At 36.5% G+C, this 26,887-nt stretch overlaps 1 protein-coding gene across 2 annotated transcripts in view; it reads right to left on the bottom strand.

Moving 5' to 3' along the window:
- LOC120429015 (N-acetyl-D-glucosamine kinase) overlaps positions 1 to 19,505 on the bottom strand; it is a 22,679-nt gene extending 3,174 nt beyond the window's left edge. Inside the window, exons 1-3 of one of the 2 annotated variants that reach the window (XM_039594152.2) lie at positions 19,368 to 19,505; positions 18,620 to 18,707; positions 1,519 to 1,955 (exon numbers count right to left, since the gene is read on the bottom strand). In XM_039594152.2, the coding sequence (XP_039450086.1) occupies positions 1,519 to 1,955; positions 18,620 to 18,654 (472 nt within the window). In that variant the 5' untranslated portion in view covers positions 18,655 to 18,707; positions 19,368 to 19,505. Of the gene's footprint in view, positions 1 to 1,518; positions 1,956 to 18,619; positions 19,112 to 19,367 lie in introns of those variants that run through there. The other variant, XM_039594153.2, reaches the window with a different exon arrangement.
- Positions 19,506 to 26,887: the final 7,382 nt, after the last annotated feature.

The raw sequence follows: 26,887 nt of genomic DNA on the forward strand, positions 1-26,887 counted from the left end.
GAAATTTATGAAACTTTCGACTGAAATGGTTTCAAAAAATCAAAAACTCCAGAAAATTCTACAAACTTAAAAAAAAATAAAAATCAAAAAATTCAATAAATTTAAAATTCAAAGGAATCTTAAAAATCAAAAAAAAAATCTTAACTACCATCGAGAAATTACGACTGACGATCGAGAAAATCTCGATATACGTTTGAAGCTTGTCTTCAAAAAATTTCAAAAACTCCAAAAAAGTCTAAAAACTTGAAAAAATCAAGCTTCCCTGCACCGTGCGGTACACGCGGTTCACTTGTACCTCGGGTTTGCTTTGCGCCTGCTTTGTTCGGTTTACACCCGTACCTGACTCACACGAACCGAGGGTATTTTGGTTCATCGTACCAGCGCACCACGACACTCTCGGTTCGCCACGTCGGTTTTGTGTCTGGCACTCACCCATGGCATGAACCCGGTATATGAGCCAAGGTGCTTCACTCGTTACGAGCCGAGGTACGTGCCGTGGTACGCGCTGGCGGCCCGGGGTCCATTGGGTTCATTCGTGGAAAATGGTCCATTAAAAAAAATTATATGGAGCGTGAACAATCGCCAAAGGCGCTAAAAAGGCCCAGTGAAAAAAAAAAAATATAATTTAACCCAAAAATGAACAACTCCTCGTGGCAGTATTCAGATGCAAACAAAGATCGAGATCGAGCTGTCACATCCCGGCGAAATATGTTGGCTGACGTATCGGGCGGTCAGTAAAAAAACACAGCTTGAAGTCGCTTGACAAAACACTTTTGCTAGATAGAGATAGCAAATTTGATGCTCATCAGGCAAAAAAGACACTCATTGGATATTATTCTACTCTCTCGCGCACGAAAGATCGGTAGAAAGAACATCAAAAAATCATCACCTTGATTATTCGGCGGAACATCTATTTCACTACTACTACTACACTTGCAGGTGTCGAAAAATGACCTGTCACTTTTGTAGATTGGTTATGTGTGTAAACAAAACGAAAAAAATATTTTAAGTGGCGCTAACAAAGAAATTCACTAAAAATCTTCAACTGATTGATTTATTCAAGAAGTTCGGGAGCGATTTTCTTTTGCGTGTTTCACCTCCTCTCTCTTTTGCGGGTGAAGAAAATTCGCAAGCGAAAATGGTACTTTATGCGATTATTCCATTCCTGAGTGTTATCAATGTAAATTTATTTTTTTAAAAAGCTATTCTTCATAAATTTGTATTGTCGTCTCAGAGAAATTATATCAACAATTTTAAACGTATACACTAAACCCCCGGTGGTTGGTCACTTTTCGTTTGACACTTTTTAGTTTGTACCTCGTTGGTTGGACGAACTGTCACCTTTTACACGGCGCTCACACACACTATCAAAACAAACGATTGGTAGTGTGTGTGAACTCCGTTATAAAAGGGGTGTCAAACTAAAAAGTGACCCCATTCGTTTGTCAACAATTGGTGTCAAACCATCGGGGTTTGAGTGTAGTTTAAATGAAAAAAGAAAAAAAACTATAATCTCACCTCCTCCCTCGTCGCCAATCATGTGTCCCCAGCCGCCACACCCGTAGGTGCTGCCGTCCGGATTCCGGAGCAGTGTGTTCGAGCCGGTTCCCGATATGATGACCATCCCACCCACGTTCGAGGCCGTCGCGATGCTGCCCACCGTATCGCTGCCCACCATGTACCGTTCCGCTACGTCCGGGTAGTGCGTCTTCAGGTAGTTCTCCAGCTCCCGGTTGGTGGCGTCCTGTTCGGCCCCACTCAGGCAGAGGCCCATCGCGCTCAGCCGGTGCGTCTCCGGAATCAGCGCTTGTGCCTTGGCGTCCCGCGTCATCGTGTCGATCCGTTTGGCCACCTCGGGAATGCCGACCATCCAGTGGTTGGTGCCGGGGCCCTTGGCCGATGCGACTACATTTCCGTCGCGGTCGCAGATCACCAGCTTGGAGTGTGTTGCGCCACTGGAAGAAGAAGAAGAGGAAGCGGAGGGAGATGATAAAACCCGGAAATCTTGGAGAATTTCATCAGTCAGGTCGAATTCAAAACGCGAAGCCCCCAAGACACACAATAGTTGTGTGGCAACGGTCGACACATTATTCAATTAACCGTAATTGAACGAAATGGAATCGTGGATTAGGTTATTTTTTTGAGTGAGAGTTGAATGATATGGCTCAATTTGTTGACCTCGGAGAAAAGGTGGTGTGATATCAAGTTGTGAGATATACCTAATAGTGAATTATGAAAACAATATGGAAAAGACAATTCTTGGATATGAAATCTTAGTTTGAGACACAACTTCATAAAAAGTACTGTACTTTTTCGATAACTGGGCTGTGAATGAAAGCCAGTTATCAAATTCTGGTTGTTATTTTGTCTATATGAAACATTACGAAGTAGAGTGTCCAATTTCGGACTCTCTCGTCAGCTCTTGCAGTGAGCGGTCGTCTTTCGAGTTTTAGCGCGTTTTTTTCTGTTTTTGACGGAGTTGTTTACCTTCGCTGACGGCCATGGCGGCGGCCGCGGAAGCGGAAAGTGGTTGGACGCTCCAAAAGACCAAGGAGGGGAAGCCGTTCTATTGGAACACAATCACGAATGAAAGTGTGTGGAAGAAACCGGACGGGTTTCAGGCGGAGAAGCAGCCGGCGACGGAGAAGAAGGTGGAGAATTCCTCAGAACCGGATTCACCAACCCTGCGCGTTCGTAAGTACCAGGACGCTCCCGGAGAGAGGTGGCAGGTTTTCTTTCGGCCGAAGCACAAGCCACTGCAAACAATGCGGATTTCAGAGGAATTGTGGAAGCACTACCCCGGGGTGACGGATGTCACCAAACTCCACCAGAACAAGCTCCGCGCTACTGTCAACAACCCGAAGGAAGCCAACGCAATCGTCTGCGATCCGCGTTTCTGTATTGAATACCGGGTCTGGATTCCGGCGCGTTCCGTGGAGATCGACGGCGTAGTGAGCGAAAATGGACTGACAGAGCAGCAGGTGTTGAAGGCGGTTGGCCACTTCAAGAGGAGGAACTTACCAACAATCCCAGTCATCGAGGTTCGACAGATGGGTACGTCCGAAGGCGAGGGCGCGTCCAAACGCTTCGTCCCGTCGAGCTCGTACCGAGTGACGTTTGCGGGGACAGCTCTACCGGACTACCTGGTGGTGGACAACATGCTCCGTCTTCCGGTGCGCATGTACCGCCCGCGCGTTATGAGTTGCTCTAACTGCAAAAAGCTGGGACATACTAAGGCATTCTGCAGCAACAAGACGGTCTGTGGCAAATGCGGCGAGAAACATCCGGACGAGCAGTGCCAGAAAGAGTTGGAGAAGTGCCTGCTCTGTGGAGGACAACCTCACGAAGTTCGTTCTTGTCCCAAATACAAGGCGCGCGAGGACAAGTTGAAACGCGAACTGCAGAGGCGGTCGAAGCGCTCATTCGCAGATATGGTGAAGACGGTCACGACCAGTTCCGGCAGCGAGAACCCCTTTTCCGTCCTTTCTGAGGAAGAGGATGGTTCATCTGAGGACGAAACTGAAGATGAGCTGATAGTCAACACCAAAGGCGGTACATCCAAAAGGAAGAGAAAAACAAAGAAAACGAGCCACAGTGACAAATCTCGGAGCAGCACCCTTCCACAGCCAGGTTCGGACAAGTTCAACAAAGCGTTCCCGGGAGTGAGCTCAATAAAAACATCGCCAAAAGATCCAACCAACCCAGCAGCAGTCGTGCCTCAGAAGAACTATGGTAAAGACAACCGAATTCCGTTTTCGCTTTTGTTGGAAGCGGTGTTGTCGGTAGTGAGCGGATCAACAAGAACCCTGCTGGAACCTCTGATCCCCTTCTTCAAAGAACTCGGCAAGATGCTCAGGGAGAATAAGGCGCTTAATGCCATTATCTCTTTTGATTAAACTGTTAATTTACTATAGCCTTAAGTTAAAATGTAAATTACAACTAAAACCCGGTCCGAACCAGTTTACTTACAGCTAAGGGGACCTAAATAAACAATTTCACGAAAAAAAAAAGAGTGTCCAATTTCCCGTCCCGGGAAAATAAATTCCCCGGTATTCCCGAAATTCAAGCGAAAGTATATATTTTCTCAACTTCTTGGAACATTTTTTTTGAAAATGCTCTAAAAAAATTATAAGTGAAGAAACTTAACATAATTTTGTTCAATATAATTTATTGTTCAGTGCATATAGAATTGAGATGGACAGAAAATTTTATATCAAGATATATTTCTGATGATATTAATTTTTGAAGCATCTGGAAATAGATCTAGCTTAATGAAAACAAGCTTTTTCCAATTTAGGGCTTTTAAAAGAATAAAGAATAATTTAAACCGTTTTTTTTACGTTTTGTATACCATGAGATGGAAATTGAATTCACGGCGTGTTTTCTGGGCAACCTTAAGGAGAAAAAATAGTCATCGCTACTCTCAAAAGTATCTTACAGGAAATTTTCTCAGCTTTCCAATGCTTCTAAGAGCGAAATGTTTCATCGGGTAATTTCTGAGATATCTATATTTTAAGTTTTTTGTTTTAAAATCCTTAATCATTTATTGGAAACTATTAAATAACATTCCAGGAAACTTGTCAAATGATGTGTTTCATGTGTCATTTACTCATCAAAATGTGCAAAATAATACAAGAAACAACTTTGTAGAAAATTACAAACCGCTAAACATTTTGAAAATGAAGTTTTAACCGAATTTTTGAATATGTGGGATTTATTCAGAAATTAAAATCATAAAACCCCATTCATAAATTATTATTACAAGAACAAATAGATTATTACATAATTGTTGTGTACAAATAACACCGGTCTGCTCTGATTCAGCTTGGAATTAGCTGATACAACCGAAATTTTTACAAATTTGAGATTGATAGGGTATTACAAGATCTTTATAAATAAATAACATATTTCCTTAATCAAACATTAATCAGTTGCATGGATTCAAACATGTTTAATACTCGAAATTGAACTGCAAACTACTGTTGCAAGCTTTAGGAGAAATACTTTTTTAGTATGAAATGATTGTTTTCGTTTTTTTTTATATATTAAACAAGCTAACCCCGACAAACTTCGTCTTGTCATTTTTTCACTTCTTGACGTTTTTAGCCTCCTGTGATCAAAATTTGATTTTACGCAGCTTTTCCCATACAATCGGCAGATCTTCCGGAATCGGTTCCAGAGTTGCCAAAGTTGTAACTTTTTGGCGTAAGAACCTTCCTTGGGGTTATACGAACCTAACGCAGCAAAGAGCGCTCCGATCCGACTTTCCGTTATCAACTGATACGCGTTCGAACAAAACCGTCGTAATCTATCTATATATATAAAAAATTTCGATGGTTTTGTTCGAACGCGAATCAGTTCAATACGGAGCGTCGGATCGAGGTGCTCTTTGTTGCGTTGGGTTCGTATAAGTCCAAGGAAGGTTCTTACGCTAAAAAGTGACAACTTTGGCCACTCTGGAACCGATTCCGGAAAATCTGCAGATTGTATGGGAAAAGTCACGTAAAATCAAATTTTGATCAAAGGAGGCTGACTTAGCAAACAAGCCAGAAACGTCAACAAACGAAAAAAAGGAAAAGACGAAGTTTTTCGGGTAAGGCTTGTTTTTTATATATATAGATGATCAAGGAATTAGCAATATTTTAGAGGTTTATAAGACTTTCATTTTTTTTTAAAAATGTTTTATTTCTTGATTTTTGTTCAAATAGTTTGGAAAGACTTTTTTTTTGTTAAAATAATAAATAATATTGTTCAAACAAAAAAAAGTTTGTGACGGTGTTTCCAGCATTCTGAATTGGAAGACTTAAGTTTAATTGCTACTTTTAAGTGCATTTTCAACAGTAAACATTTCATAAAACTTTATATTTATTTTATCCTCATGAAAATATGACTTTTGAAGCTTGCAACAGTAATATGGAGTACATTTTCGATTTTAAATCATATTTGTATTTCTGTTCCTGGTTAATGTTTGCTTAAGAAAATATCAAATTTATTCATTAAAATTCAATAATATTATTAACAATTACAAACCTGCCAAAGTTTTGGTTGAACAAGCTAAATCAGAGCAGACACGTGATATTTGTACACAAAAAAATATGTAATAATCTAAAAAATATATATTTTTAACATTGTTTTATGATTTTAACTTCTGAAAAAAATCCATATATTCAAAAAATCGGTTAAAACTTCATTTTAAAAATGTTCAGTTGGATTGCAACCTTCTACAAAGTTGTTTCTTGTCTTTTTTGCACATTTTGATGATTAAATGACCAATGAAACACATCATTTGATAAGTTTTCTGAACTGTTAGTATTAAGTTTCCAATAAATAATAAAGAAATTTAAAACCAAAAAACTTAAAATAGAGATATCTCAGAAATTTCCCGATGAAACATTTCGCTCTTAGAAGCATTGGAAAGCTGAGAAAATTTCTTATAAGACACATTTGAAAGTAGCGATGACTATTTTTTCCTGAAAAGTTTGTTCTAAAAAACACGCCGTGAATTGGTTTCATTAAATATTTCAAATAGGTTTGTGCAAGAAGAATTACTTCAGTTCGTTCAATACTTGGTACCGTTATTGGGGGTGACTATGGGTCAAATAACGATACACCTCTCGTAATTTCTAATTAACAAAAACAATTTAAATATCATCGAAAATCTTTTATTATAGAATTGTTCTTAGAAAGTTTACTAACATTTTCTCATTGATGAACACTACCTTTAATGCCAATAGTTTGAAAATTGACCCAATCTCACCCCTTAGAGGGGGTGACATTGGGTCAAATGAAACTAAAATGATGCTCAAATACAAAGATATGGTAAAAACAAGTCATCCAACAGTGTTTCTTGTTCGATGGAATCGTATTGACATGCTAAAATGTTTGAAGTAGAGATGTTCAAACATTTGGATACTTTTTGATCAATTCCAACAAAAATTTTAAAAAGTTGATTTTTCGAGAGGTCATTTTTGGCTAAAAACGCACCTCAATCTTAGACAGCTGCCAAAATGACAGGATTTTTTCTAGGAACGAAATTTTTTCAGCAAAGTCATCTTAAGGTGTCCCTTGCACAACCCTTTTAACAGAATTCAGTTTCATTGAGAAGTACCTGAGAAATAGTAAAATCCGTAAAAAATACTTTGACCCAATCACAACCCCCAGACCCAATGTCACCCCCACTGATGGTATTCAAGAAATTATGCAATATAAAGTAAAAGAATTCGACGCCAACATTTCAAAAAGCATCATGTACAAATCGTGCGTTTTGAGAAAAACGAATTTGAATGTTGAGCATCATTTTTCAATTCCCATTTTAAAATAAAAGCAAAAGAAGATGTTGTGATGATAACAAACGATGAAAAACGTTGCCTTATTGATACTTGATCATCCATATTCATTAACCCACCGGAGGTCGCGTACGTGTACTTTGTACACAGTTTGTAAGGGCACTTGTAAGAAAGGCGAAAACACGCGACTTCCCGAAGGTTAAAACACTATTTCCGTCATTATATTTAAGAAAAAAAAACATAACTCCTCACAAGATCCTCTGTAATTATTAAGTCAAATGTAATTACAAAAGCCGACTCGGTCCTAACCAGGTCCCAGTACCGAAAAGGACCTAATAAAAATAATTTTATGAAAAAAAAAAAAACATAACTCCTTTTGAAATCACCAACGTCTATTTCACCCTGCTTTGTTATGATTCGCTTTTCGTCGGCAAATGTACATGGCGTCTTTTTCATTATGATTTTTTCGTCACGAGGTTCATGTGGTCTTTTATTTGAAAGGTTGACAGGGCCATATAAACAGGCACTGCTGATGCCAGAGATTTTGTTTATGTTACTTTATTTCAAATCATTATTAAACAGACTTTACTGGCTCTACTCTCTCGCGCACGAAAGATCGGTAAAAGGAATCTTAAAAAAATCAGCACCTTGATTATTCGGCGGAACATCTTTTTCACTACTACACTTGCAAGTGTAACGTTAAATGTCGAAATATGACCTGTCACATTTTGTAGATGGGCAATGTGTGTAAACAAAGCGAAATAAAGAATTTTAAGTTGTGCTGGCAAGGAAATTCACAAAAAATCATCAACAGATTGATTTTCTTGGAGAAGTTCGGGAGCAATTTTCTGTTGCGTGATTTGCCTCCTCTCTCTTTCACGGGTGAAGATAGCTCCCAAGCGAAATTTTTTTTTTGCGATTATTCCTTCCCTGCTCACTGATAAAAAATATTTCTCAACAAAAAATACCTGAGAGCATTTTTAGATTTCTTGTACGATTTGAGTTTTTAAAATTAAAAAAATATGCCTTTATTTGAATTGTATGATTTTTTACATGCAGTCAAGTTATTAATTGATCTTCACGCATATTTAAACCATTTAAGTCGCTTTACTATACAATTTTGTTGCAAAATATTAATCAGCGACTAGATCAGAACAATTTTCAATAAATTTAAAATTTCCCGGCAATTCCCGGGATTTCCCGGGAGATTGGTTAAAAATTTCCCGTTTCCCGGGAAATTTTAAACACCGGGAAATTGGACGCTATATTACGAAGGGACCACCCATGCATAATATTTTTCTATAATTTCTATAATTTGTTTTAAATGTTATAAATTGGTTTCCAGAGCTCATCCGCTCACCCCTCGATTATTCGGTTTGTTATTGTTTTATGACGTTTGTCTGCTTTTTGATGAGCTTCGAGACTGTTTCCGAGCACCCAGTTTTTTTTTATTTATTTTTTTATTTTTTTTTTATTTTTTTTTATTTTTTTTTTGTTTTTTTTATTTTTTTTTTATTTTTTTTTATTTTTTTTTTGTTTTTTTTATTTTTTTTTATTTTTTTTTATTTTTTTTATTTTTTTTTTAAACAAAGCTCACAGTACTGTAGGTTACAAACTATTTATTTTTCAGCGAAAATTAAATTTTGTAACAATAATAAGGACGCATTTAGTTTTTGTTGTGTGAATTTTGAATACATAAACTTGAAAAAATGCATTGGCCCACCCGGGCAGACGGTAATCACAAAATTCATACCATTGAAATACACAGAAAAAAATGATGGTAATATTCATCAGGAAATGGTGACAGATTTTGTGGCAAAATAAATGATTAATTTTATCCCTGAAAATGATGAATTTTCATCAGTTTTTGATGAATATTCATCAAGTGCACATTTTTACACATTTTTTAAGTAAGATTACACAAAAAAAGAGGTAATATTCAACCTACCAAATTTTCAACATTCCAAAATTCAACTTTTTTTGCTGTGTAACAAATACTGTTGAAATAACAGAAAGTGTTATGGAATCTTCTTGAAAAATCAATTTTTGCATAAGAGTTTAATAACAGTTTATTTTATCATAACAAAATTTGTTATTGGTCTGATATTGGATGAAAGCCAAAACAACTTTGGAATAACATTTTTTGTTATGGAAGAATACCTCCAACTGTTATTGGGATGATCGGATTAGTTGTTAAAGAAACAAAAAAATAATAACAAAGATTTGTTTGAAGAATAACTAAAAATGTTTTTAGTCTGTTATTTCAATAACAATCCAATAACAAAAAATCAAAACGACGAATAAAAAATCTTGTTATAAATAACATAAAATGTTATTGGCCTAGTTTTTTTTCAAATATCAAAAAATGTTATTCCCATGTTATTTCCGTCTGCTCGGGTAGTTAAAATTGATAACAGGAATGAATTTAAAAATTTTCGTCGATATCAAAAGCCACATTATTATTCTACAGTTGCTATCTATAACCACCCTTTTAGCCCATCAAACAATAACAAGTACCAATCCAGCAAATTTTACGATGTAGAAAGTACACACGATAAGAATGATTTAGGCAAACTAATAATCGCAAAACCTATTAGCGCCGATAACACCGCGTTTGATTATGTCCAATTTCAATTACGTCAAACTATGCCCGTAGCTATCACCAGCTTTCAAAGTTTACTGCCAAACAGATGCTAAACACGGTCCGAAGGCGAGATAACGGCCGTTTTTCACTGTCACGACCACACCAGATCGACAGCCGATCGGCGTTATCTATCTGGAGTACGCCGACGACGATGCGTCATTTCAAGTGCAAAAGCCAGGAACCGCACTTGAACCAGATTAGAAGAAAGTTTAACCCCGGTGGCCAAGGACAAACCTCGGCATAATGGGGAAGAAGCCGGAACTGAAAGCTCTTCAAAACTGGGTTATTGATGACCACATGGCGTTTTTGTTGTTTTGACACAGACTTTTCAGACTTGAAATTTCGTAATTGCAAAAGGTAATATGAATTTAAACCAAATTTGAGTTGTTTCCAGTAAGCGTGTAGTGTTGACATATTTTCAAAACAACCGTTAAATTTTCAACGCCAATTTTATATTGTAGTTTCTTGTCCAATAGTCTATGTCATCGGTGTCTAAGCTCACTTTGAAGGAGTTGATAACACAAACAGCACTAATAAACAGCAATTGCGGCCAATTTCTGCAACGCAAAAACGAAATAACGATCTTTCGGTCGTCGAATGACTTGTACTTTCAGACTAGACTCAGCGTGTTAGTTGTGTTGGATTACTGTGTATCGCATGTTGTGTGTACTAACTTGGCTAGTACATCTACTAGCCAGTAAAGGTTCTCCATATAGTCAGTCGATTATTTATTGGTTGGAAAATGCACCACCCACCAAAGCACGTGCCAAAGTGCGCTACCGAGAAATTTTTCCGACAAGTAGATTGACTTGCGATGGCATCCAGCTTAAGGTTCAAGTTCATATAGTAGAAAAGGCTTTCCAGCTTTTGAAATATTGCCACTCATTTGTCTTTGGGTTGAGCGTGATAACGAACATCTGCTGATGTGACGGCTGATGACATGCTAATCTTTGAATAAACAATCAGCCCACATTTGTCTAGACAGACACAGAGAAAGCTAGCGTTGACTGTCTCAAGGAGAGAGGGAAGCCTTGGTAGTGAAAGTAATTAGCATTTGGAGGGCTGCTCGGCAAATAAAGCTAGTGTCTTACTTCTATCAATTTTGAAAGGTCATCGAAAAGAGAAAAATCAGTTTATAGAACGCTCACCAAACAAAAACAAACGAATGTCAAACTCAAAGATCCGTTGTGCAAAGAAAAATACACTGAAAATATGCCACACTTTTTATTCAAGTGCCCAAACACTTGAATGATTGAATAAAGTCACATCGTAGATCTAATTGGTTTGTGTTTCTACATCAATCCAAACCACTATCAAATGCGAGTGTTTGGGCGGTTGACTTTTTGGTATTTTTTAACATGTTATTTTCATTCGGGTGGCTCAAGATTTTCAATTGTTTTGCTCATGAATTTGTCCCACCGTCTTGAACTATTCAAAGTGATGAGTAAAACACTTGATAATGATCTTAAGATCTACACAAAACAGGCACTATTCATAGTCAATGTGATTATCCACATGAATTTAATGTGTTTCACTGATTGATTTTTGCGCGTGTTCATCGAAGGCTAGAAGCGAGGCAAGAACCAATAGCGCAAAAAACTCACCCGTCTTCAACTGGCCAGCCGGCGCAGTGGTAGCGTGCACGACTAGCAAGCGAGAACCTGTAAATCGCTTGTACGTACTTTTATTTTTCAACACCATTTAAAATTCAAGTGTTTGGCTATTGACATTATTTCATGGCCAATCACCGAAATTTCAAGTGTTTTGCGATTGATATTTGAGTGCTCTGTACAGCAGGGCCAGATCATGTGTAGAACACTTCGTTGAGCTGTGTAAGTTTTGCTCAGTGTATCTAAGCAAGCCACGAGAAAGAGAATATATTGACAAACGGAATGCATAATAGAGAATTTGCAGCAAAGCTAAAAGACACATGTCGCCACCTATGAACAAATAGCATAAACCTATGATTTTTTGAAAAAATGTGTTTTCACCTTCAAAATCAACAATTTTTATAAAACTTATGACGGATTCGGATAAGAAAAATTATGTCCAACTTTTTGGTTTACAACTTTCCAATATTTGTTTAATTTTTCTATGAGAAAACTGTATATTTAGAAAAAGATAGTAATTTCGACTATTTGGCAAGAAAGTCTGTCAAAAATCAATAAAAATGGTTGAATATACGTTAACACATCTGTTATCAACTACATAACTGGTTATTTCATTGATATAAACGAGGAAACTATTTTTTTCGTGTTCCAAAACAAGTTTTTTAAAGAAATAGTTCACAAATTTGTGTGCGATTTCAATTTTTAAACCGGAGTTCCTGTACAATTTTAATGGTGGTAGCGGTTGCGGTAGTGTCAGTGGAATATCAAAACCCAGAATTCAACATCTCGTTGGCTTGATGCTCTTCATGGGGGTGACGATTACACGAATAGGAAGGCAGGATCAGCAACAGCTGGAGCACTTTATGAAGTAGTCATCATGCTCCTGTTCCAATCTACCAATCCGGCCAGCAGTAGCTGACTAAATGCATCGTGTGGTGAGAAGTACCAACTTACGGCGTATTATGCCTTTGCTGCCGGTCGAGCTGTACCAGGATTGCTGCTGGAAGAACTGAAACCTTGATTGTTGCTGCCCGCTTCTTTACTGTAGTCCTGTTCAAGTCCAGAAGTCTTAGAAGAATTACGATTCAAGTGGCATTTGATGATAAGTCCAAACCCTGCTGGAGCTGTTGAATCTTGACTTGGTGAGATCCATCCATTTTATCTATCATTATTTGATAGATGATTTTATTCCCTTATTTTATATAATATTCTATTGATCAAATGATATATCCATATTATCCCATTCCCACCTTCCTTTTCTCCTATCCCACATTAAATTTGTGTGCGCCCAAAAATTGATGTTCATTATTTTAAAGCAAGAAAAAAAAATTCTCGTCTTTTGCAACCAGTTTCATTAAGATTGATGCAGGGAATCATGAGAAATAATCGATTTTGTCCATCAATCCGGCAGAAATGCATACGATTTTAGTCAAGTAACCTTATTTTGCCGCCACCTACATTTGAAACACAGTCGCGCTGCAAAACCTCAATTGGAGAAAATGAAATCCAAGCTACCATTGAGAAAGGGCTTTTTCGCGATAGAGAGAATAGAAGAGCAAGGAATCATGCAGTTCTCCATCGACGAATCAATAAATATTAAGATAGCGAAGATCGATAACCTGAAAGTGAAAGTACTCATGACATAAAACAGTGTTGCCAAATCCTCAATATATACTCCTTATTTGAAAAGTCGCAGAAAAGGTAATCAAAAATCAACTCTGGCAAAAAAAGAACAATCACTTCCTCATTCCAGTCGATTCACTTTCAGTTTAATTCTAGAGCAAAGAAGTAAAATCGCGAGAACAATCAAAACGATAGCGATTCAGCCCAAGAAGAAGCCCATACACTCACACAAATAGTCGTACAAGAGTGAGAGGCAGACCGGCCCCCAACCTTGCGTCGACAACTTCTTGTAAAATCGCAACGATTAGAGCCGTTGATTTAACATTGGTAAGGAGGTGTGAGTAAAACGACTAGAAACACTATTTAAAACTGCATAGAAATGAACTTCTGGCCGAAAATTAGAATTCTTGCTTCAACTTTGTAATTTTGAATTTTCATGATTTAACATTTCATCTGCACATTTTTTCCTAAAATTCTCAAACATTTTTCACCGTGCATCACCGCGAATGCACTCTTCAAATGGGTTATGCAAAAAAGTGCACCTGCGAAAAAAAAACACTTTTGGACACGAAATGTAACGGTTACTCCATGCACACAAATAAGTGTGTTGCAGTCAATACTGTTTGAGTGGAAAATTGGCCGGCAAAATTGGATTTGCGATCGCGAAAGTCACCACCTGGCCGACAATAAATTGGGCAAGTCAGTCAAGTGGAACGGACACCCGGCGTTCGTTCTGTGGAAATGTCATGAAAGTGAAGAAGTTGCTGGATTTTTTTTTGTTTTTTTGGTAATTCTATTTCTATTTTTATCACATTTCTATTTTTGGCCTATCGGCATTTTTTTTAAAGGTACAAAAACTATTTTTGTTTGCTTTTTGGGTGATTTTGAATACTTTCTACTATATGTTTCAGTTTCAAAATCACCCAAAAGGTAAAAAAGTGGTTTATTAGACCTATTGTTGAAAAATGTTGTCATTTTCTCTGTGTTGTTTTTTTCGATAGAAAGTTGTTTTAACAATGGAAAAATTTCAAACATGATTAGATAAGATGGTCGCTTATTCTACCCATAAAAAGTATTTTTCCCCAATTGCATAAAAGCAGTTGTTATCAAGAGAGTAAATCCAAACCCGCTCTGATAAGCTTTTATTGGATTTTGCACTTGCAAACGCCATTACCACCACCAATTACCAGCTTTTACAGGTGTTTACAGCCTTATCTACGCGATACTCAAGTGTGTTGTTTCGTGTTACAGCAAAACGTTACAAAGCCAAACCGTTTTTAACCGGTGACGTCGATGGTTTTAGATGTGCTTGACGCCCTTTTATGGTTTTATTCTATTTATTGTGAACCCTATCGGTGTTCCTCAAAGTGTAAGCAAAGCACGAACCAGTTGAAATTGGATCAACTGAATGTCAGCACTTTGTTTTTGTATGACTCATTGTAAGTCAACGAAACTTTCTTGATACCTAGTTTGAATTTTTGTAGAATGTTTTTTTTTATCATTTTACTGCCCACAAAAACATATATTTGTAAAACGCGTTGAATTGTTTTTCAAACTATAATCATAAACGAATACTTGTCCCACTAGTACCATCAGTTAAAATGACGTCCAATGGTTCATATTTGCGATTGTTTGATTCTCGTGGGGTGATTTTTCTTGACGATCTCGAAATTTTATTTCTGAATCCACTGAAAAAAATAAAAAAAAAATATTGAAACTTTATTATAAAAAGAAATATTTCGGACTGATCAACTAAAAAATTGGGACAACTGTGCATTTATTGACAGTTACATTAACATTTACAATTACATGAAAATAAACTGTTTTGCCTTCCTCACTTTACTGAGGAAAGGCTATAAAATCACTTGAAAAATGAACTATTTAATAAGACCACTTAGACCCACCTTCACGTATACATATATACTCAGGATCAAAATCTGAGCAAATGTCTGTCTGTCTGTGTGGTGGGATGTTGATGAAAAAATTGTCACTCGATTATCTCGGCACTGGCTGAACCGATTTTGTCCGTTTTGGGCTCATTCGATCCGTCTTGGGGTCCCATAAGCCGCTTTTAAAAATTATAAAGTTTAGTTAAGTACTTCAAAAGTTATGCTAAAAAAACGATTTGGCTAAAGTTCAGAAGATTGTAAAAAGAGTGTTTTTTTGTAAGAAAATTCGTCATGTTACACATTTTTATAAAGTTAACCAAAATACCTTTCCAACGAACCCAAAACATTAAAGATCTGACAACCGTATCAAAACTTATAAGCACTTAAGTGTTATTTACACACTTTTTCGAGTCCGGATCTCGTATATTTTGATTAAAACGTTGTCCAAATCAATCATGCAAACCATCGTTGGATGCGTGCTCAAAAGACCTTAACAATGAGTATAAAATATTGAAAATCTGACAACTATATCAAAAGTATATTAATGTGAGGAAGGCATCAACCACCTTAAGGTGGATTTAGTAACGTTTTAACAGTGTGTTTAAAATAAGTAATTTTGCAATCGATTCTCGTCTTACCCTTTCAAAATTTTCTAAGATAGCCTATAATTTTCGTATGATCTTCAGGATAATTTTCTCTTCATTAATTAAATAAATATGTTTTTGAAAATTCAGGCCAGAGAATGCAATTTTTTGAAAGCATATTTTTCCATGATGGCTTTTATTTTTACTAATCAGCCATAATTATTTTAAATGGTTTGCATGGTTAGCAAAACTTTTATACGCACTTGGTTAGGAACCGGTTAAGGAAAATTTCAAATGGGCAGCAGCGGCATCGAACGCAAACCAGAGAGGGTGAAGAAAAGCCCCAAGAAATCGGTCACTCTCCTTTGTTCTGCTGTTCGTAAGGCCATTTCTTGATCCCTTTTCTTGGGAGGTGCGTATTGGCCCTTAAACTTGAATAATTTTCGAGGGTATTATTCTTTGAGCAATCTCTTAGATTAAACTCATACAAGTCACAAAATGTGACATGCAGTTCAACGTAATATTTTTCAAACCAATTTTTAATATTTTTGTTTGTGGTCAAACATAAGGAATGCCAAAAGAAGATTTTATGGTTCACATGCTTTTCTATACAAGTCTCTAAACATTTTTCGGATTGGTCATACAAAAAGGGGCATGTAAATACATGACGAATTTCTAATCGAGATAAACTCTTGGAAAAAGTGCGGATTTTGTGTAGGACATTATTTAGAAATGTACATTTTTGCTTTCCCAAAAATCATTTCTGGAATGCGTGGACAGAAATAGCAATTTCGCTATGGAGCACTGTTTTTTTAATTGGAAGAAACTTTTTCCTTCAGTTCAAACAACCCATTTTACATTATTTGTGTTTTATATCGTTATCTAGGGTTAATTGGGCCAGTTTTGTTAGCCATTTTATAAAAGTTAGAACAGCAACAGACACAAAAACAACAAAACTAGTAAATCGAAATCGATTAATATTTGAAAACCTGCATTTTGACTCTTGATTCTTTAGAATACATTTTCTAATGAATTTAGTTTAGTGTCTACAGCAAATTTGTAGGTTATGATTGTCACTATTCGAAAAAATAGGTACACAGAAATAATTTATGCATTTTTTTATTTAGACATTGCCCATCCACGAAAAATCGTATTTGAAAAGCTAAAAAATTCTTTACAATTTTCTTTTTTAGACACTGTTGATCCTCATTTGATTGCTGAGATATAACCTTGAAAAGCATTTAAATTTCGAAAAATGAGTTTTTCTAAATACTACCCATTCGGCCCTTAATGGTAATCTTATGATATCCAAAACGCATGTGAAATTTTCTTTTTGACTTTTAAACAAAATGGATTCAAACAGATTTATAAAATTATTTTTTAACAAATCGATTCGCGACCATTCTTGATCAATTATCAAGATGACCACAGTTTTTTTTGTAAAGGTCCAATAAACCAAATTTCAAGGCGGTTTCAAAAACACCCAAAAAGCAAAAACTGAAAATTTAAAAAAAAAACTCCAGAGTTCTAAAAACACCGATTCTAACAGATGATTTTAAAATTATCTATTGTAAGCATATGTTCAACGTATAACTGGTTACTGGAATGAGTCTACCAAAGGTGATTCAAGGATCATTTCCAACATTCTAACATTTATAATCAACCGACAATATCTTGCAACCGAGCTTGCAACTATTGTTGAGATTTTTAAAGATTAACGGAAGTTTCGCTCAAATTCAACCAAATTATTTCTTCAAAGGTCAAGTCTAGCAAAACAATAAGGCTTTCTAGCTTAGCTTTCTAGGCCTAGTGAAAAAAATACAATTTAACCCAAAAGTGACGAACTTCTCGTCACAGTGTCCGAATGCAAACAATGATCGAGCTCGAGCTGTCCCAGCCCTGCGAAATATGTTGGCTGACATATCGGGCGATCAGTCGAAAAAAACAGCTAGAAGTCACCTGACGAAAATCTTTTGCTAGAAAAAGATAGTAAATCTGATGCAAACAAATTCCCAGCAGCCTATGGGCTTTTTCTGACTAGAACTTTAAAAATAAACCTATCGAGGATTTTTTAATTTTTTTTCTAGTTTTTAATATCAATTTTGAGTTTAGCTAACCCAAATAAGTAATATGGTTAATGGTTGATTGCCCGTTACAAAAAAAAAAAAAAACTCAATCATGAATAGCATATTCCAAAGCATGTTTGAGCTCATCGACACAAAATAAGAAAAAAAATGTTGTGATTCGATTATTCGAACTGATTTTTTTGCGTGGATTTCAAATATTCGAGTCTGGACTGCAAAGCTATTTTTTCAATATGGGCAGTAAAGAACTTACAAGTTTGAAAATGTGATAAAACAATAGCAATACAAACAATAACAAAATGTAACAGATAACATAAAATCTAGAGTTTAATTTTTTTAGAAAAGGTCTAATTAGCTATGGGATTTCCAATTGTTATGTGACCATTTCAAATAAAACATTTTTTGTGTTTAAAGGAAGCTTAGAAAGTTTCTCTAAAAAATGGAAAAAAAATCGAACGATTGCCAACTAAGGAAAAAAAACAACATCTTCATTCACACAACATTGCACTTGATCCAAAACCTGCCTGCATTTCATTACACCACCATTGCAGCATCATAATCCACTGTTTCACTTCCGAGATATTGGAGAGATCGATCCAACCATCGTTTTCGTGATTGCCATAAGCAAATGATCAACCCGAGCCAAGAAACAAGAAATGTCGAACAACATAGTTTGCGACGCCAACGACGGCGTCGGCAACTCTCAAACAAGTTTGCTCCACCCGTGGACCAGTTTCAAGAACGCCAACATTTTCGACCGATCGCCCGAAAGCCAAACCAGAAGAATAATGCATGGCTTATATTGACTGTGTCTGCAACGCGGAGACCTTTACCACGCGCCAGAATTCCACAGGTTGAAAATTTGAATCGTGACTTAATTGTAGGTAATTGTAACTCACCCCTCAACACCTCCAATGTACACGGTCTCCGTCATTGTCGGGTGGTTCCTTGCGCGTAGATGCTCGTACAACTGGGCTTTAGGAAGATCTGCAGGGAGAGGTTGACCTTAACACTTGGGCACTTGTTTAATCTTCTGGAGCTAAATTATATCCTTTTTTGATTTTTTTTTCAAGAATTTCGAAACATGTTCAGTGAACAAGTCAAGAAACAAGTTGTTCAAAGAGCAGTTTGAAATTTTTTGAAAAAAATATAATTAGGTTTTTGCATATCTCAAGATTGTGCCGAGTGTTTTCGGTGGAAGCCTTTCAAAATCTTATCAGCAAACAAGTGGTGACACACGCGCAATTGGCAACTTCCACCGCATCATCTTCACGTAATTTCTACGTCAATATCATGCGAGAGAGACTACAGACTCGACGAAAACAAACAGAAATTCAATTCCTTGTCCATTCGGTGCCAACTTTGAAAACTAAACAAACACTGAGGGAGAAGGGATTTGCAGCTCACAGTGCACTTGAAGTCATCGAGATTGCGTTCAGCTAGCTAGCCTGTCCCGACTTGTTTGAAGAGTTCCATAAATTCCCGCAATGAACTGAGTATGACTACAACTTCCCTGATTAGACGTAATTTGCAAATAAAATCACTGCAAACTAGCTGTATTCCCTGTTTTAGTTCCAGACTTCACCATCTAGTCACTTGCTGTTGTTATGTATACCAACAACACATTTCTAAAAAACTTGCACTCACTCTCACTTTGGCGAATTGTTGGCCACCAACAGGAACACTCTTGCGACTGCCTCAACCAGTATGGAAATAAAGAGAGAGCTCAGCAGAAAACACGTCCGACACTGTTCGACTCCCGAGCGGTTGTGACGGCTAAGTATCCACGTTTCGAGTGGAGTATTCACTCGATTGTCTCTTACACTACTGTATATGCAATACACACCAAGAAGTGACTAGTATACTAAGCTCTCGATTAGAGAGCTTCGAGGAAGAGTTGGGAATGACATCTCGGTAAAGTTTGGTTGAAACTGTTGTTCAACTAACTTATAAAGGTTTCACAAAAGTTGCAGCAACATTTAGAAAACGATCGTGGTAACAACTGTGCAACTTTCATATCTTTAATACATTTTTAGAGCAAATTTGTTTCACTGAAGTTGCACTAACCATTTTCTAATCCTTTTTAGTTCCATAGTAACAGTTCAGAATCTGCGTTTGTAAACAAGCAGTCTATCCCCCTCTTACTTGACGTGAACTGTCACTTGAGAAAAAGGGATAGACTGCTTATTTACAAATGCAGATTCGCCCTATTGAACTGTTACTACGGAGTTAGTTAGTTGTTGGAGAAACAACTGTGCAACATTTTTGCCATTTTGAAATAAGAAAAGCGACAAGTGAACTACTCACAGCGATTCCCAACTCTGTCAAAATCCTCTCGTGAGTGGCACAAACAGGCGCGTGACGCGCCACTCGTCGACGGCACTCTCTCCGTGAGTGAGTGCGCGCAAGTGCCACGTGCTCTCTCTCCTCCTTACTCGTTTTGAGAGAAATCTCTTGCGAATTTTCTTACTTCTTCTGGGTGGATTTAGTATTGCACTATAGATAAATAACTAATAGGGGAAATATACCCTTTCTAATCAAACACCTATCTTCGTCATATGGAGAGTTTGATGCTCGATTAAAGCTCCAAAAATACTATTTAGGCTGTAAACTTACCAGCAACAGCACCGCCTCGAGTAAGCACGCAAATGTATGCCACTCACTGGCCAAAAAGATCAAATTTAATGCACTTTTGATCATAATTTCTATTTTGCGAGACCATTTCTCATCATTTCGGTGGCACACACATCCACACGCAAGATCAGAGGTTGACTGCTTAACGAAAGTCGCCATCAATATCATTTCACTTGCGCTAACGATTTTAAAGCGCTTAAAATATAAAATTGCTTCCATCTACCGGCAACATGTTCCTTTCACCATTACTTAGTCACTCACTTGAAAAATAATCCCGAAAAATGTGAATAATTAGCAAGCACCATCGAAGCGAAGCGAAGGCAAATAAAGAACAAAAGGTGGCCACCAACACCACCAGCAGCGCTTGTGGTGTTGCCAGGAAACTTTCCCTATAAATGCTACTTTTCGTGAGTGTTCGCTCAAAATTTCATCAATTTTGGCAGCACGAAGCAGACCCAAACGAGCGTTGGAAGAAAAAAAGAACTAAGCTGAAAATAGAAAAATGGGCGTGGCCCAATGCACACGACTGATTAGAATACGTTTTTGAAATATTTTTTTAAAATGCTTGTAAAAGGAATAGCATAACTTTCAATAAAAGTGAAAATAAACAGAAATGTTCACAAAAAGTTGCTCTACTCGTTGGTGTACTTGGTTTTACTGAATTTCAAGGAAAACTCCAGATTATCCAGCATCATTCAAACAAGACCGCTTATTAGGCTTAAAATGGGTTTATTTCCCCTATTTGAAATTTAAAAATAAACGAAAAAAATATGATTTTTAAACAACTGAGAAGCCTGTGTGTACTATGATTTGATAACGAAATTGCTTTTTCAATATTTCGCAATCATAATACGATTCAATTGTCTATTTAAAAAAATGAAAAAAAAAAAACATGTTATTTTTGTATAAATTTCAACTTTTTTGATTTGGTTCAGGAAAGTATTCTAAAAGAAACAAGTGAATTAGTCAAAATTTGCAATCTCTCAGAAAACCTACAAGGAAATACTCTCTTTCTCATTCTCTCTCTCACGCTTGAGACCGTAATACTAAGCCAAAAAGAGCAAGGCCGTTTACTTTCACGCGATGCCGAGTCGCTTAGTGGTGAGAGAAAGATATATGGATAATATTCTTATATTAAAGTCAATTTGCTCGTTTTGCATGGATATCAAACTGGGATTTGTTAAGTGTCTTAAATTGTTCGTTTAGGTGTGGTGAATTGAACGCAGGGTGGTTGTCTGTGATCAATCGGGGTTATTTAACCCTATTCCTAATAAGAAGATTGTTAAATATTTTTTCGGTGCGATAAAAATCGGAAATTATATAAAGGTTACATTTTTTATCAATAAAATTTGGACCGATAGTTCCCATCTATTGAAACTAGAAGGAACTGGATGAATTTTTAAAAACTTTATTGATAAATTCATTTAGTACTTTGAAGATTTCTGATTAATTTATTGTTCGATGTTCAAAGTAAACAAAATATTCCGATATTTTCTCACTTTTTTTTGAAAAAAATAGGCAGAAATTATTTTGAGAATGATATCTGGAGTTTTTTTTTTTTGAAAAGGTGAAAATCTGGAGTTTTGCCTTCCTCACCTTACTGAGGAAAGGCTATAAAATCACTCGGAAAATGAACTTTTTAATAAGACCTCCTAGACCTACCTTCATTTGTACATATCGACTCAGAATCACCAGCTGAGCAAATGTCTGTGTGTTTGGCTGTATGTAGACATGTGTACCAAATCAATATCACTGGAATATCTCGTCACAGGCTCAACCGATTTTGGCCGGAATGGTTTTAATCGATCCGTCTTAACATCCCCTAAGTTGCTATTTAAATTCATGCAGTTTGAACATGTATTTAAAAAGTTATGTTAAAAAAACTGTTTCATATTAAATTAAAATTATGGTAAAAAGGGTGGTTTTTTCATGAAAAAACCACCCTTTTTACCATAATTTTAATTTAATATGAAACAGTTTTTTTAACATTATATATTATTAGAAAGCATATGAGAAAACCTTTTAGATGGAGTAAGAATTTTCAAGATCTGACTTACCTATCTTAAATTACAAGCAGTTTAAAAAATGGTCTGAATTCACATAACCTCAACTGGTCGGGTCTGATGCCAAGAAAAAGCCGTGTAGAGGGATGCCATTTTCCTCAAAGGCCGTATCTGTATAATCTTGACAAAAAGTCTGTAGGTAGTAGGGTGGGTACGGATTTTGAAAAGTTCTTAGATCAAGTTCTGGTGTGTTTCCCCTTGTAGGGCATACCTATAGGGACTCTCACGCCAAATTTCAGCTCATATGGTTGAAAACTGGCTTGTCTCAAGCGGGTTCAAGTTTACATGGAAATTACTATGGGAAATTTTGAATTTGCGTTCATTCGCTCCTACAGCCCTGGGGAAACCATGTAGAAACTTCTAGGATGGCCAGAAGACAGCGGAATCGTCTGGAGAACAACTTTCCCTAAGAGACCAGGTCGATTCATTCAACCCCCATCGAGCTCAACGGCAATACATCCGGGGTTTTCGGAACCAACGATTTTCCCCAGAAAAGCATCAAATTTTCCTTAGCATGCTATGAATGCTTGATGAACACCGCGACGCCACATGTCAAACAGCTACCACGTGATTGTAAAATTTGCACCATAACAGTTTTTTTCTTATTTGGAGGTTCAGAATACAGCTAAATAGTATCAGGATCACCATAAATGATAATTCTATAGTTCAAAAAGTAATAAAAAGTAATTTTTTATCGGAAATGTGAGTCCACGTGGTAGCTGTTTGACATGTGGCGTCGCGGTGTTCATCAAGCATTCATAGCATGCTAAGGAAAATTTGTTGCTTTTCTGGGGAAAATCGTTGGTTCCGAAAACCCCGGATGTATTGCCGTTGAGCTCGATGGGGGTTGAACGAATCGACCTGGTCTCTTAGGGAAAGTTGTTCTCCAGACGATTCCGCTCATTTCTGGCCATCCTAGAAGTTTCTACATGGTTTCCCCAGGGCTGTAGGAGCGAATGAACGCAAATTAAAAATTTCCCATAGTAATTTCCATGTAAACTTGAACCCGCTTGAGACAAGCCAGTTTTCAACCAAATGAGCTGAAATTTGGCGTGTGAGTCCCTATGGGTATGCCCTACAAGGGGAACCACACCAGAACTTGATCTGAGAACTTTTCAAAATCCGTACCCACCCTAGTAGGTAGTCTGTTTTTTACTCATCACTTATTTTTATTAGGACCTCTTGGAATCACTATAAATGAGAGGAAGGCACCAACCACCTAAAGGTGGATTAAGTAACGTTTTTTTTTTAAAAGGTCCAATAAACCAAATATCCAGTCTTTGCTTTTTGGGTGTTTTTGAAACCGCCTTGAGTCAGGGGTATTAAAAAATACGCAAAAAGCAAAAACTAAATATTTGGTTTATTGGACCTTTTCAGAAAAAAAACTCCAGAACTCCAGATTTCAGATACTGTAAACCGGGGTGACTGATAGGATTTCAATTTGTTTTTGGAATATTTTCCAACTGTTATGGTTTTTCTCAAGATTATTATTTTTAAAACATGTACTGGGGTATGCCACACAAAGTCCATGCACTATCTAAAAAAAAAAGTTTTTTCAATAGTAATTGGAAAAATAGTTACGTTAAAAATTCTTAGTTTAAATTCCGGGGTGACTTTGATAGTCGTAGTTTTTCTTGTTAAAATCAGATTTGAGGTGTTCAAACTTTATTTTTACGTCAAATGTACCATCACTAAGGTTGCTGATACAGTTTTAAAGAAAGAAAATCAATGTTTATATTTAGTTAACTAAGTTTATGTTCTTTTTAACAAAATACATATAAATTTCAGGTAAAATTGTTAAAATGTTGGAATTTTTCCTTAAATTCGTGAAAATTAGTTTTGTCTACAAAATTATCGATTTATATTGCATTTTATACTTAATTCAAAGCACGAATCACAAGTTTTCACATTTTACATGAAATTTGTTCAACTGAAATTGCCTTTAAATTTGGAGATTTTATTGAAATGTGTTTTAAAAACACATATAATTTATTATTTACAAACTTTTTTTACCATCTCCTAGTGGAAAATTGTCCAAAGAATCCGAAAATGCATTCCGTTTTCCGATTCAAAATCATGTTCATTGATAAAATCATGACACTTTGAGAAGTTTTAAATAAAGCCTTTCATCAACATTTTCTTAGTTATAGTTAACTAACTATTTAAACTTTTCAAAATGTTATGAAAAATTCTTCTTTAGGTACTTTGAACACTTAATTCTCTACCCCGGTCAGTATGATAACAAACCATTCCGTATGTAATTTATTTGTACTCTTCATTTTCGCAATTCGCAATTCGCAATTTTCAGTGTAAGAACACGCACTGCCCTTACACCTACATCTTACCCTTGCTCTGAGTCAGTACGAGCAACACGCTAGAACACGCTTTGAGTGTTCGTGCCAGGCATGCACACCTTCTTTTCCGGTTACGCATTTTAACTCGGCCGGGAGTGGTACATTACATAGGGTTTGATGTAAGTATAAGCGCCTAACCATCTATAGTGTGCCTATCAACTTTCATTAAAGCAAAAACTGTTTTATTTTTAGTTTGAATTCAGAAACTAATTGTTATTTACTGTGTATTGTTTTCTCCTGAAATCTTCCCTATTGTTGAGTCGTGTTTATCTCGCTATTTCTTTTGTCGCGGTGTTTTGTTACAATATTTTGGTCCTAAGCATTTTAGAAAAGTTTTTCAAAAGTACAATAGTAATATTTGTGTTAATCCTTTAATCATTCCATACATTGAGTAAGGGCTCGAACCTCACTTGCTTAAGAAAAAGGTGAAGTTTCAAAACAATACTATGTAAAGAATCAATAGTAAAAGAAAGATAGTAATTTATGAAGTAGATAAAGAAATTAACAATAGGTAATAAATAGAGGTAACGAACAAGCTTAGATTGTATTGAGGGCAATTTACAGGGAAGATGAGAAATTATTCAAATAGATAAATAAAGAAAAGGCACATGATAAACAAAATTAACATCGCTGCCAAATTAAGGGAAAGCAGACAGTTTGTTACAGCAGCATCAATTGGTAAAATAGAGTGGAAAAGCGTTGAGAAATAAGAGAATTTAATAAGTAAAATCGAAATCAAGTGGAGGATAGTAAACAGAAGCCGTTGTAGAAAACCAGTGAAACAAAATAAACAAAAGATAGCTGTTAGCTGAAATGGAAAGAAGAGAAACCCCGTTCTGCGATGCTCAGGTACATCCAAAGCAGTTGACTCATCATACTGTGAATCAAAACAATACCGTCTACAATCACAAATTACTTCCCTTTCCCACATTGTCGCGCCCCTTTCTTCTAGCCGTCTCTACTCTGACCCTCGCTGGTCAAAGGTTTACGAGTCGTTTCCACAGGCCACCAGCTAGGTTACACCTTGTCATCATGATGACTAAACCAAGCCAACGTGGAGGTAAGAAAATAGGACACTTGCGAGGAACCAGAGCCATGCTGTTTTGTCCAAACAGCACTACGGATGTAGTTGGGCTCCTTCCGGGATGTTCCTCGCCTAGGTGTGTCAACCGACGAGTATCATCAGTATCATGCACCCTTGGCCTGCATGGACAGTCACCAAAATTGTAAAGAAACTTGTATGGAAAAACCAAGAAGACAAAATAGCTTCTTTGTTTATAAGAAAGACGCTACAATTTTTTTCCAAATAGGAAAACAACAATCCAAATTTTCCGAAAGAAACCGATGGCGAAAAATTTGCCATGATAATTTCTGTGAAGAAAGGTCGCGTACAATTTTTTGAGTTTATTTATTTAAGAAGCCATTTTCAATAAACGAATCCGCTCTGTATATCTAAAAGAGGTCAAAGTAGATGGTTTGTCTACAGACTTGATTCTTCGGACATTGAAAAAAATTCACTTCGAATAATCAAATTCGAATCGAATCATCTCCTAAACTTTTCTAAAGTGATTTAGATTTTTTACATCCAAGATGGCGCCTAAAATGGCGGTGATGAAATATTGAGAAAATGCATTTGGTAATTTAATAGGCAATCTACGATTCAAATTTGAGTTAATAGGGAACAGAACTCAAATTAAAAATGTAAAAGAAAATAAAAATATGTTTTTTTGGTGATTTGATTATCCGATGTCCCATACAAACCATCGGATAATCGAAACATCGAGGATTCAGATATTCGAAGTCTGGATTGACGACGTCGTCTGGACTGTATCGAGAAATTAAAATAAAAGAGATGTGAGCCGATAACATGGAGTGAAACTTTCATATCTGTCATGGAAAACTTCACAGCAGCTTGAAATTTTAACTCCATGTTGCACTTTTAATTTCTAGATTATGTTTTTCTTATGAAATGCTTTGAGGAAATCTTACTTTGTCCTCAATTCTACTCTATGACAATCTCTCAACCATACACTCACTCTCCCAAACCCCAATATCCACTCAAACCTCTCCCGAGTGCCGCGAATGCCCCCCCTTGTTTTGACGTTTTCGTGACAGA

The sequence above is a fragment of the Culex pipiens genome, chromosome 1 (genome assembly GCF_016801865.2).
Source record: "Culex pipiens pallens isolate TS chromosome 1, TS_CPP_V2, whole genome shotgun sequence".
NCBI classification, from domain to species: domain Eukaryota; kingdom Metazoa; phylum Arthropoda; class Insecta; order Diptera; family Culicidae; genus Culex; species Culex pipiens.